The sequence below is a fragment of the Oryzias melastigma genome, linkage group LG20 (genome assembly GCF_002922805.2).
Source record: "Oryzias melastigma strain HK-1 linkage group LG20, ASM292280v2, whole genome shotgun sequence".
NCBI lineage: Eukaryota > Metazoa > Chordata > Actinopteri > Beloniformes > Adrianichthyidae > Oryzias > Oryzias melastigma.
In genome coordinates this window covers 8,850,346-8,863,993 of record NC_050531.1, presented here as the reverse complement: position 1 = coordinate 8,863,993, position 13,648 = coordinate 8,850,346, and the positions used below count along the sequence as shown (strand labels likewise).

Here is a 13,648-nt window from a genome sequence, read left to right as displayed (position 1 = left end):
GGATAGTTGTCAATTCATCTATTTGTTGCCTATTTTCTACTCCGTAATTAGAACTGCATTTTTCATCTGCTGCTTTTTCACTACAACTTAAATACTCAGAAATGCAACTTTTAGCTTAATTTCCCTAAAATGTGCCCTCTGTCCTCACAAGAACATGTTAAAGACACCAGTTTTATTGGTGTGGGTCTTTAACAGAGAACAGCTCGTTTTATGAGGTCATTTTCTCTCCCCCTTAATAAGCGACTGTCGCCAGAAGATTCCGTCCTTGAGCCTGTTTTCAATGTTTCCTTTTTGATGCGTCCGACCCCCCCGAATGTCTTAGTCACACATTGTCTAGATTTTGGAAATGTTCTCCTCTGCTGAGTTGGCGGAGGGGACAGAGCCAAGGTTTTGGGTAAAAGGCGGCACTCCTGCCGAAGACCGATAACGCCGCAGTGGCCCAGTGGGAGGGGGGGGCACTGGCAAGGTGTCTCTGCGAGTGAAGAGGGAGATGTTTTGTTTTCCCTTCAAGTACGTCACAGGTGTTACTGGATCAGGTCGTTGCTCCCGAGGTTTCCTCTCCAGGAACTCCAAACGGGAAATGAAAGGAAGCGCTGCAGATTGAGAGAGTTCAGCGAACTTGTCTTTGTTTACGTTCTTGGTTTGTGCTTCAACGTTGGCTGGAAAGCGACTTTTCCAGGAACTAAAATAACTCCACTTAAGCGTGGTTGCAGCCAGTGTGTTTTTCTTTCCCTTAGACCTTTTTTCCTTTCTGTTTCTCATCCTCCAGGGCTCAATAAAGGACCAGTTGAAAGCTTACGGCGCTCTGACGGAGAAGGTGACAAGAAGATACACCAGGCAGATCCTCCAGGGGGTCTCCTACCTGCACAGCAACATGATTGTACACCGAGACATCAAAGGTAACTGAAATGCAAAGGTCAGCCCGGGTTATTAATTGGATTTGAAAGCCCTAAAACCCAAACATGAAAGACAGCTTACAAGCATAACAGATCTGCCACAAAAATTGCTCCTTTTTTTTTTAAATGTTTTTTCCCTCATTTGGTCAGAATGAGTAAAAACTATTCTTGTAAGATGAATAGGATTCTCTGAAACTGCTGAAAAAAGCTTTAGCTTTGCCCCATGCATTTCTGAAAGTCGCTACGTTATTAAAAACTAGATGGCAAGAGTCTGGCAATATGATACGTATCGCGATACCTGGCTCACGATACAATACGTATCACGATATATACAATTTTTCACTCTTTTATTAAAGAGTATGACTTAGAATAAAACTCAATCAAATATTAATTCATTGCAATAAAAGGGTCAAACTCTTTTTTTCTAATGATCACAACATTAAGCACTGCAACTGTATCTCATTTACAAGTTGTTTTTACCCCAGAAAAATCATGGTGCTTTTCCTTTTCATAAATTACTGTTTTTGAAGGAAACAATCAGCAATGTCTGTTTCCACAATCAAATATTTTTCAGTATAAGAAAACAAAAAAGTGCAAAACAAGATGCTGAACAATCGATTAAATCGATACTAGTATTGCCGGATGAAGTATCGCGATATATCGCCGAATCGATTTTTTCCTACACCCCTACGTAGGACACAGCAAGCCTCCAGTAGTGTGGGATTTTCCACTTAGAAAACTCTGTATGTTTTAATATACCCCATGAGCTCACTCCACCACACAAGGACTTCTCTTTTTACAGAAAAAAAGAGATGTCAGCTCATGCGGTTTGAACTTGGCAGCCGGGACTTTGAGGTTCTGAAGTGCATGTTAGCACCTAACGATTTATTTTAGAGCCTAACATACTTGTATGTGCAAACACGTGCTGACAGTGGACCACAGCCTGCAGAGATTTGACTCCATCAATCATTTCTTTCCAGACCTTTGTGGGTGTGGAGTGTGCATTAGTCACCGATCATACAAACGGAGGGTTTTACAGCTACATGTCAAAGAACTACTAAAAAAGGAAAACCTTCAAGCTTGTATCCAATGTTTGATTTTCTGACTGGTCTCTGGCAAAACCAAGACCCCGGAATTAAGGAGAAGTAAAAAGTGGGTATGGCAGGTTCAAGTAGTATTTATATCTTCCTTTTTCTGTTGGTATTCCCCCTCTCCACACCTGTCAAAGCCTCGGAAAAGTTTACCTTTTACACCAATTTCTGGCACAGAAACTGACCTTCCAAACTCCCTCCGTTCATTTCAAAAGCTTCTCTAGAGACTCCTGAATAACTCTGACTTCATGGTGTTTGGCTCCACCAGGTGCTAACATCCTGAGGGACTCGTCCGGGAACGTGAAGCTCGGAGACTTCGGAGCCAGCAAACGCATCCAGACTATCTGCATGTCTGGTACAGGAATCAAGTCTGTCACTGGCACCCCCTACTGGATGAGTCCTGAGGTCATCAATGGGGAGGGATACGGCCGGAAAGCGGACGTATGGTAAGGAGTTCGGCAATTAAATTTAATTTAAATGACTTTTTTTTGATTGTGATGAACTTATTCATAATTTAAAGAACCAATTTGATGAAAGACCTGAGCCAGGTTTACCCATAGGGGACGTAACACTCTGAGTCTATATATGTTCAGGAATGATTAAAGATCTGCTTCATAAAATAACTGATTGGTTGCTCTTCTCTAGGAGCGTGGCCTGCACCGTGGTCGAGATGCTGACTCAGAAACCCCCCTGGGCGGAATACGAGGCCATGGCAGCCATATTTAAGATTGCCACCCAGCCCACCAAGCCCATGCTCCCGGAGGGCGTGTCCGACGCTTGCAGGGACTTCCTTCGCCAAGTATTTGTGGAGGAGAAATGGAGGCCGACTGCAGACATTTTGCTCAACCACCCGTTTGTCCAAGGCAGCTTCTGAGGTCCCGCAGAAGGCGCCCAAGGCCTCCGTGCCTCTGAATCTCACCAACCCAACCTGCTTGAGGGCCCCCTTACTCTTGTCGCCTGGTTTCAGGGTCAAGCGGCACTTCCGACTCCCTGCCTGATCACCAGTGTCTGCCTTGTCACCAACTATCTCCAGCCTTCCTGGAGAGGCGCACACAATGACTTCCAGAACCCTCAAAGTTTGGGGGAGGACTGAAGCTCCAGACTTCTATCCGGGAACGAGGACAAGTTAGCAGCATTTGACGGAGCCGCAAATCCGTCAAAAGCCCAGAACAGCTGCGTGGAACTGAGATGATAAAGTATTTTAGTAGGACAGTCACCCTAGCAGATTTTATGGCACCTTTCAAGAAAATGCAACCTATGACCATCAACGCCTTACAATACGACTTTGTAAGTCAGAATGTCCTTTTTTTCTAAGCATTTTAGAGGGTTGCCCTGCTCTTGCTGTCACTGTGTTCACCACCGTTTAAAGGATTTTCCGTCTTGCACTTGTGATACCACGTGCAAACTAAGCAGCAGACCAGGAGATATTTTTCTATTTGATGCATTTTTATATAAATAATTGTGTTCTGGTGTAAAAAAAAAATGCAAATGTGCAATGTCTCTGAAGCAATACAAACACTGCTGTTTGAGCATTCGTTATGTCGACTCGTGAGGAGTCTCGTTCCAAATTTTAAGTAGCCAAAGAAAACTGCCGACAGAAGACTCAGAAACTGTGCAGTATTAGTCCTTGTGGACTTTTTGTCACCTCAGAGCCTTGAAGATTTCTGTTTTATGGCAGCTTTGTACACTGTTTTCTGCACAATTCCGATGCACCAAACTGAAGGAAGCATCTCGATTTTTTTTTTTTTTTTTTTCATTTCTTCAGTATAAATCAAAGATGCCTTGGGTTTAGCACGCCACTCTTTTCCCACTTTTCGACTTGGCAGCACTTTTTTGCTCCTTGTAACGCCAACAGAGCCGAAGCTTGGCTTTCCAACTCCTCTGAAAGCATCAGGACGGAACTGCATGCTGTAATCTCTGATGTAGAGATGAAAGAAACGTTAATGGGGGAGGTATTGATGTTGGCGGGGTGGCGGCTCGCCTGTAACGCAGCAGCATTTAGAGGAACGATCAAATCTTTTTAGCCCTAGTCAGTGCCTTATCTAAATCTGCTTGTAAACATTGACTGCCAAAGCGGAGAGCTTCCTGGATTTTGCGAGCAGCTGTTCAGCACCGAGCACACCCAGGACTTGCTGAAGTTTTTATGTGGAAAAAAGATTTTGTATATACATAATGTTCTGCACTTTTGTATGAGATTCCTTTTGCATTATATACAATTGAAATAACTACATTATACAGTAGACATTACTGTGATTTTTTTTTTAAGAGAGTTTGTATGATTGTCCCTTTCAGAGCTGGCAGAAGAATGAAAGACTGAGAGGCTTTTGATTGGGACAGAGTTTATTTTGTCTTAATGACAAAGCCTTGAAACATGAAATGTATCAAGTTGTTGATCTTTTGTACATTTAACTTAATAAATCAAAGGTCTAAGACTGTTTTTTTTGTCTTTTTTTATTCAGTAGCTCTTGAGATGGTAGTGAAAATTATCGTTTTATTGTTTTTTTTTTATTTTTAACTACACCACAAATGTAAAGTTTTAGAACATTTTGATGCTTTTTATTGAAAAGCATCTGTAGCTCCAAAAACAGAATTTATAGATCAAAATGTGTTCTAAGTTTTTAATTTATCACATTAACCACTTTTTTTCCCTGGATTCTTTACACTTTTTTCAGTTTCTATTAATCTTTGACTCCTAATTATTTTTTTTTATTTTACTCTTCCACCCAGTTCGTCCCAAACCAGCTCAATGGAGTTCAAACCTGGAGACTATGCTTACCGCCCTTATGTTTTTACAGTTACCAACATGTTCTTTTGTCCTCAGGTAGTTCTGGATATGAGTCATAATCTGATTAACAAGACCTACACCAGAAAAAAGTGAAGGAAGTTTAAGAACATGATGTTGGTTCTGGATGTATAAGTCATTGACTCGAGCAAAGCAACCATCCCACTTCCACTACCGTGTTTGAACCTTATTTTTTGACAATTCTGAACTAAAGATTTCAGTTTTTATTCATCGATCCACAACACCGTCATCCAGTCTCCCAGTGTTTTCTGATCCAGGTGTCGTACTTACTTTGACATCCTAACAACGTATTTCTTGGTGCTCTCATCCCGTCAGCCCTCCAGTCTTCTCTTTACAGTAAATACTGAAACTGACTTTCTCCAGTACAACCATTATGGAACTGTTGTTGCTGTAAGCTGCCTAGCATGTAACGTTCAAAAGTGTGTCCTCTTGTGACTTTGGTTCTGCCAGATCTCTTTGTGTGAAAATTTCTTAGCACTCACTTCACAATGAAAAGGCCCTGGTTCAAATCTGAGCTGGGACCCTTTTGTGTGGTGTTTGCATGTTATTTCCGTGCATGAGTGGATTTTCTTCCTCCCACAGTCCAAAAATATGCTTCACATGATAACTTTTGATGTTAATTGCTCCTAGGTGCGACATTTTTGTGGCCCTCTTCGATGGATGGATGGGAGATCTTCTTTGGATTTCTTTGTATGAAACCTTTATTACTCAGTACTATGATGGCCTGTCTCTCATCCATTGATAATTCCCTTTTTCTTGTCATTTATAAAACAACACATTACTTTCAGCTGTACAAGATTGATGAACTAAAGCTCATGCAGACAGAAAAGGCTGTGTTTAAAAGTGTTGCCACACCAGTAGGAAATATTAAATTTATCTTATTTTTCAGTTTTAAGTAACCTTACTAGTTTTTCTTTAGTTCCTTTGGCAATCAAAAAATGCAATTTCATGATGTTCATTCAATTTTCCACCTTATACAAAAAAAATAACTAAAATAGTCTTTCTTTGAGTAAATTGTTATTGTTGGTTTTTAATGTGACTCAAGCTGACTTTCAAACCTTTTTCAAAACACAAAAATGTAATAAAACATAAATACACATACATTTAATCTGGATGAAGCTTTGTGTTCATAAAATGATTTCTGGCTCAACGTTGTAGATGCAGAACAAGCACCTGCCAATCAACTGTTCATTAATTGATTATGTTGGAAAATGAGTTCTTAGTAGCAGTCAAAAATCTGAACCAATTTAATTTAGATTTCTACATTTTACAATTTCATTTAAAATTAGAAGCAACCTGAATATTCTTGATGTATTAGAAAATATTTCTCAAACCAATTTTAGCTGCTAATTTATAACAATTTTTAGGCTTAATATCAAGAAATTTTAACTGAGCAAAGAAGGGACTTTTATTTTAAAATATAATAATTTTTTAAATAATAAAAACTAAGCTGTGTGCTTAAAAAAATATTAGGAATAAAACAAACAAAAAAATGTTGGTTTTAAACAAAATGTTTGGGAATCATGGTGTAAATGAAAATATAAAGATAATCTGTAAAAGTGTTTCAATAATAAGTGGTCTTGTATTTATAATCATGCCATTTTGTCAGTTTTTAGACATAGTTTCTGCAATAGTTCATTAGAAATTAGCCTCTGAGTTGTGAGAACTGGCGTAGAGTAAACCCAGCCCCACTTCCCATCATCCCTGTGTTTACAAGTTCTCCCTCTTACGGCTTCTCTAACCTAAGTTGTAATAAAAATGACAAGCAACGTGGATCTAGCTATCTACAGGGGGATGCATCTGAATGAAGAGAAGCAGAGAGCCTGTGTCCATAGCATTTTTTTTGTTTGCTCCAGATTCACGATTTACATAAAAAAATATTCAGAAATGCAATTTAAAGCTTATTTTTTTCCTCATCATGAAAAATTGCAAAAGACCATGTAAAAGCACAATTTTCAGAGGAGAATGGTTAAAATTATTGTTTTAGTCTCAAATAGATAAATAATAATAATTTTTTTTTTTTTTACTCTTGCTTTATAATTTACCTTTCAGTTTGTGGAATACATAATAAAACTTTACATAAGAGGTTTTTCTGGTTTTTAAATCGACCTGACAGCTGTTGGAAACTCGGGTTACAAAAGCAGTGTTTGGTAACGCGCGTGCCGTGGAAACGTGACGGTCGGTCGGTGCAGTCCGACGGCGGCATCCGCACACAAACACCGGGAGAAGGAGGCACTTCTGTCCCCGGAAAAGACTGTTTTTGTGTTTACAGCGCGGCTTAAACACCATGGCTACCTCTCGTACTGTTATATGTTTACTGAGAAACGACTTACGCCTTCACGATAACGAGGTAAGAACGTGCATGTTATGCTGTTGGATGCTAAACCCGGTGTGCTTAACTTTAGCATTAAATGGCATGCTAGTTTCGATTTAGCTTACATGTTTGCATAGCATTTTAGAGTCTAACATTTGGTGTTTTCGGTTTTAATAAGTGGTGAGACATTTTATTGCTTCGAATAAACTCGTTTGAACACGTTTATCGCTTATAAAACGTACTTCCTGTTTACCTTTTTCAGAATAAAAGCTGGATTTTCAAATCAAGGAAGAATACATTATTTTGTTTTTATTGTGAAACAGCTTCAAACAACATCCGGTAATGTGACTTTTAATTGCAAACTGCATCATTTACTATTAGAAAGTAGAAAAATGACTATAAATACTTAATCCAAACATGTCTAATTAAAAAAAAGTTTTGGATTACTGCAAGTCTTTTATGTAAGATACAAGATCATTTTAACATTTAAGAACAATATGTTTTTTTTGGAGCAAGCAAAGTAAATCTTACAGTTAAATGGGACAAGAATTGCTAAAAAAGTGATTTCCAGATGCAGGTCCCTTGGCAAATAGTATATGTACTATGCTTATATTTATACTTAAGTATACCAAATAGAATACGCCACAAATATACTATTTGCTACAAAGGATTTTTTTTACCCTTTTTTTGTAAAACATAAAATGATTCTCCACTCTTGTAATCCTCGTTTTACTTGTATAGGAACCTTTCAAACCCAGATGTAATATTGAACAATTAAAAAAAAAATCATAAATTTATGGAGAAAATAAGTTACTGCTTATACAGTAAGTGGCTGTGTTTGACAAGTACCCCTCTAAAAAAGTATGTACTGTTACTCTAGGATCAATTGCAAATTTCTAAGTATTTTTAAATGGTAATAAAAAAATACTTTAAGTATTAAGTAATTAATTATTTAATTAGGAAAAGAAATTGGAAGTTTTACCTGGAGTGACTTCAAGTTCCCTCAGGGGTACACACACTGCTGCTGGAGAAGCTTTGGGGTAAATTATCATGCTGAAGTACCACCAGCCAATATTATTACTGAAGTAGAAGTGAGAAATATAATACTTTGTTTTAGTACCAAGGGTAAAAACAGTAATGGCAAGTAAAAAAAAAAAAAAAAAAAAACGATTTAAATCTCATATAATTAATGGAATCAGGTAAACAAAATATAAAAATTACTGTACAAAATCTGGTATTTCCCATATTTGTATTGATAACAAATTTTAGGAGATAAATTGTATCTTGAACCCCTTATATCACTGTTGCTATACAAGCTTAACGAAAACCATGTCCCAACATGTTGAAATCTGTTCCGAATGCACAGATACGTTTATTTTAGCTGTATATTTGAAGCTGAAGTCCTCTTTTCTCTCTTTTAGACCTGACAGGCAGAAATCTTAATGTTGGCCAATATTTATCTACCTGAGGCTAATAAGCAGCCGAATTGAGGTCAAGGTTGCTAACTGCTAATGCCCTTCAAAACTCTTAAAATAATCACCAATTAAAAAAGCAATCCATTTGCTGCCACACTTTCTTTATTACTGACTTGACTTTGCCCTTTTTTGCAGCTTTTCTTCTGGGCTCAGAAAAATGCAGACCACATAGTCCCACTTTATTGCTTCGACCCCAGACACTATGTTGGAACCTACAACTTCAATTTTCCAAAGACCGGGCCTTTCCGTCTGCGCTTTTTACTGGAGAGCGTCAGAGACCTCAGAAACACACTCCGCAGCAAGGGGAGGTAATCCATCTGCTTTTTATTGTTCATTCTACATGTCCTTTATCCACCTTTTTTCTTTTGAACATTTTGAAGAAGTATTCTTTCATGTTTCCAGTATAAAAAGAAATATGCAGCTTTCCAGGATTGATTTAATACACATATAACAGGATCAGGATGCACCTGGACTCACAGAGGTTGTGCTTACATTAACACCGCTGCTGCACAAATTGTCCCCATCACTCTTTCCGCTCAAATTCAGGATGCAGCTTGGCTGGCACAGCTTGAACTGTGACTAAGGTGTGTTTATTTGTGTGTGACAGCAATTTGGTGGTGAGACGCGGGAAGCCAGAAGAAGTAGTTGCTGACCTGATCAAGCAGCTAGGCTCTGTTAGCAGTGTAGCTTTCCATGAAGAGGTGGGCTTTTGTTTTTTGTGTGTTTTTTTTTTTTAATCACAAATAAAGCTTTTGGTTTAATTGAATCCACTTTTATTTCAACGTTTGACACTTTCAGGTGGCTTCGGAGGAGCTGAACGTGGAGAAGAAGGTGAAGGAAGTCTGCGCTCGGATGAAAGTGAAAGTTCACACCTGCTGGGGCTCCACGCTGTTCCACAGAGATGATCTGCCGTTCCTGCACATGTCCAGGTGTGACAGGAAATTGTCTCGCAGCGACAAAACAAGTCTTTAGGGAAGGAAGTAGTATTTTAGCTGAAGACATGGTGTCTGTAAAGGCGACTTTGAAAAAGTGCTGTGTAATATTTCCTCCCGTTCTTCTAGACTTCCTGACGTGTACACAGAGTTCAGAAAGGCCGTGGAGAGCCAGAGCAGGGTGAGACCTGTGTTCCCAACCCCAGACAGGCTGAGTCCTCTGCCCCCGGGGCTGGAAGATGGAGTTATCCCTACAGCAGAGGATCTGGAGCAAACTGGTGAATGATCAAATGGGCTGAAAACTTTTCGTAGAGTTGAACAAAATATGGCTGAGAAATGTAATAAACTGCTGTGAGTGAGAGCGCACAGATTAAATTAATCTTTGTTTTTAGCATTCAAAAGACAAACTACTAAGGGCAGATTTTCTTGTTGAAAGAAAAAAAATTAAAGTAATTTTTTAAATAAAAATAAAGTTGAGTGTTAAGGTGCATTCACACTGAATGGTAATCGCGCAGCATAGGCGGCCAGTTTCAATGTTAAATCAATGGAACGGACATGACATGAGGCGATCTGATTTGAGCTACGGGCACGGCGCGAAAGTCTGCCAGCAATTCATTTTGAGCGACAGAGCACAAATCGGGCGGCGCAGCCAAACTTTAAATATCTGAAGTTTGACAGGTCACCACATCTACCAATCAGGAACTCAGCTTTGGGCATGTGACGTTTTCAGTGACTCGATCAGCGGGTACAGTATTAGTCCAAAGCGAGTGTTTTTGGTCAGAACTTCCATCTTTTCCATTTACCCACTGGAGCCGCAGGGTTGCAACGCTCATCCGTCTAATTTGGGATGAAGGTTGGATATACTCTGGACAGATCGCCGGGTTTCGCTCCCACGATAGAGCACGCTCACTCAATATGGCGGCAGACAGAGAGCCACTACGGGTTGAGGAGGCTGCCGGCTCAGGCTTTATCGAGACATTTAAAAAAAAAAAAAAGGGTCCCCTAATTTTATTTTTTTTCCCTTGGGTTAACTCTAGACAGTCAGCCTTCAAGCTCAGCCATAGAGACACAGAAACACCCTGGAAGCGGCTGTCATACAGACAACCCTTCTACTGAGAAAATCTTTTAACATATAAATCCAAGCATGAAGACATGGTTATCGATGTTTTTGTTGAACTTTTAACAATAAATAAATCTGATTTTTTTTTTTTTTTAACATCATATGTGTCTTCTATACTTTCTAAGCGAGAAATCTACAAACACCGCTCCTTATAGCGATCATCCTAAAAACATTAGCTGGGAGCTCCTCACACATGGGGTTGTGGTGTCAAGCCCAGGAGCGCATTTTTTGACAGGCGATGAGCAGCGAATTTGTCGCGCACGTGAGCCGCTTTTCTCCTTCAAATTCTACTGGAATTATGTTGATCGTGTTACAGGTTAAAAAGCTACAGTAAATCAAATAACATAAACACTGGCGCTCTGGTGTTAAAGGGTTAAAATGTTTGTTTTATTTGTTCAGAGGCTGAGACTGATCCACGGTCAGCTTTCCCCTGCAGTGGTGGAGAAAATCAAGCCCTAGCCAGACTCAAACACTACTTCTGGGATACTGTAAGCACAAAATAAATCCAAATTCAATGCCGTTAAAAAAATAATAATTTATTTCTGCTTGGTCTGTTTTAGGATGCGGTTGCTACATACAAAGAAACTCGTAATGGATTAATCGGAGTGGATTATTCCACCAAATTTTCACCTTGGTGAGTCTTTTTTTTAATATATATATTTATGAGTCGGAAAATGATTAATCAATTTCCTAACATTGTGATGTTGTGGTCTTCAGGCTGGCAATGGGTTGCATCTCTCCCAGATATATTTACCATCAGATCAAAAAGTACGAGCAGGAGCGGACCGCAAATCAGAGCACCTACTGGTAAGGGTGCTATCACTCACAAACACTTCTTTTATGTCAAAAAAGTGCACACTTCATTTATTTATTTTTTCACGTGATAACCTACACAGGGTCATCTTTGAGCTTTTGTGGAGGGACTATTTCAAGTTTGTTGGAGTAAAGTATGGAAACAAAATGTTTTTTGTCAAAGGTATTTTTTTCTGTTAATTGTTATATTGCTTTTATGGTGAAAACAAAATCTGATGTTTATATTATAATTTCTGGTTAGGGCTACAAGACAAGTCGTTGCCATGGAAACGAGACACAAAGCTATTTGATGCATGGAAAGGTTTGTACTGAAATATTATTTAGGACTTTTTTGTTTAAGATGAATTACTTTGTTCAACTACAAGAAATTGATTAGAAATTCATTGAGAATCTTGGAATTGTGAGTAAAGTTTTTCTGTTTTGAAATGTGTGCCCTCACAGAGGGACGAACAGGGGTGCCTTTTGTAGACGCCAACATGAGGGAGTTGGCCATGACGGGCTTCATGCCCAACAGAGGGAGACAAAACGTTGCAAGCTTCCTTACCAAGGATCTGGGGCTTGACTGGAGGATGGGGGCTGAATGGTTCGAGTACCTGCTGGTATGTAGTGAAGAGCAAGGTTTAACTAAACTACAGTTTTTGGAAATGTTTTAACAAACCTCATAGTAATTTTTATTTTTAATTTCTAAAGATCGATCATGACGTCTGCAGCAACTATGGCAACTGGCTGTACAGTGCCGGTATAGGAAATGACCCCAGAGAGAACAGGAAGTTCAACATGATCAAACAAGCTCTCGACTATGACAGCAATGTATGCTAGTTTTATTTCCCTTTGGCAGTTTTTTTTTTGGATCATGTGCACAAAATTAAAACTTTAAATTGCACTTGTTCTGCAGGGAGACTATGTGCGGCAGTGGATCCCCGAGCTGGCGGCTGTCAGAGGAGCAGATGTGCACACTCCCTGGAACCTCAGCTCCGCCTCGCTGTCACATGCTCATGTGTCGCTTGGCGAGACCTACCCCACCCCTATAGTTATAGCGCCGGAGTGGGGCAGGCACTTTAACAAGAAACCGGTGGGTGTTTGAGGAAAAAGGAAGTAGATGATGTGACTAAAAGAGGCTACTAAAGTTGCTTCTTTTAGCTGCAAACAGAAGTGTTGACTTAAAAATGCATTTTCATGTCTGATATACAGGTTTTGACCTATTGAAGAGTTTTATTCTATGTTTTAAAGTTTTTTTTCCCACAAATATTTGGTAACATTCAAAGCTGACAGTTAAAAAATATATATATTTTGAATTCATGAACTCTTTTCTGCTAGTAAATAAACTTTTATTAGCATTAAGAGGTTAAGTTTGTGTCTAATTGCATGTTGAAAAAAGAGATTTTGATAGCATGCACACATGTCATGCTTTTTTTTTTGTCTTAGAGTGGACCAGGACCGTCACGGAAAGGAAAAAAAGGGCCTTCTCACACTCCCAAACAGCACCGGGACCGGGGCATCGACTTCTATTTCAATAAAAGTAAAAACCTGTGAAAAACCAAACACTAAGCTGAGATTTAAACAGACAGATGGCAGGTCTATTTATTTACATCAGAAGTTGTTCGGTGGAAGTTTTAGGAACTGTCTGTTTATTGGCTGTAAAAATAAATTTAAAAAAAAAGGAAGTGCCTCGTGATTTACTTTTTATAGACTCTGCAGCTTTTCCCCGCATGCTCACTTGCCAGTGAAAGTCAGTTGGATTTCTTTTATTTTATCTTTATTGCAGCCAAATTATTTTTTTATCAGCAGATCTGTATTTTTCTCTGTTGGAAGATTTGCTCTGTTTTTGGTGGTTACAAGTGTTTTCTATTTTTTTTTATTTTTTAAAGGTGCTTGTTATAAAATCTTGTTATCTGATTATATAAAGTTTCCTTTTCGCGCTCTAAACTGTTATTTTTATTGTATTATCTGATGGAAGGAAGAAGTGGAGATTTTGCGGTACACTGAATAAAGAGGAACTGAAATTACTGAGTTTGTCTCTAATATTCACCAACTTTTTTTGTTCAGTCAATGTCTATTACACAAACAAACTGAGTTTTGTTTTCTGATAAGTTTCCCATGTCACCAACTTGTAAAAAAAAATTTCATCGTTAATTTGTTGTCTAAAGGAGTTTTAAATTAAATTTTAACATATTTTTTTATTATTATTTTTATTTATTTTTTTT

General features: G+C 38.7%; 2 protein-coding genes across 2 annotated transcripts in view; both read left to right on the top strand.

Annotated features, from left to right (window-relative positions):
• Window positions 1–4,424, top strand: part of map3k22 (mitogen-activated protein kinase kinase kinase 22) — a 40,781-nt gene extending 36,357 nt beyond the window's left edge. The window contains exons 16-18 of the mRNA XM_024280407.2: window positions 770–899; window positions 2,256–2,433; window positions 2,633–4,424. Coding sequence (XP_024136175.1) covers window positions 770–899; window positions 2,256–2,433; window positions 2,633–2,861 — 537 coding nt within the window. The 3' untranslated portion in view covers window positions 2,862–4,424. The remainder of the gene's footprint in view (window positions 1–769; window positions 900–2,255; window positions 2,434–2,632) is intronic.
• Window positions 4,425–6,567: 2,143 nt separating this feature from the next.
• cry-dash (cryptochrome DASH) lies at window positions 6,568–13,454 on the top strand. Its single transcript, XM_024280453.2, has 14 exons — window positions 6,568–7,140; window positions 8,715–8,887; window positions 9,187–9,280; window positions 9,378–9,508; window positions 9,641–9,789; window positions 11,031–11,119; window positions 11,192–11,265; window positions 11,349–11,438; window positions 11,528–11,607; window positions 11,686–11,745; window positions 11,886–12,043; window positions 12,135–12,254; window positions 12,340–12,516; window positions 12,870–13,454. Exons 1-14 carry the CDS (start codon window positions 7,078–7,080, stop codon window positions 12,975–12,977), a joined length of 1,566 nt encoding a protein of 521 aa, XP_024136221.1. The 5' UTR covers window positions 6,568–7,077; the 3' UTR covers window positions 12,978–13,454.
• Window positions 13,455–13,648: the final 194 nt, after the last annotated feature.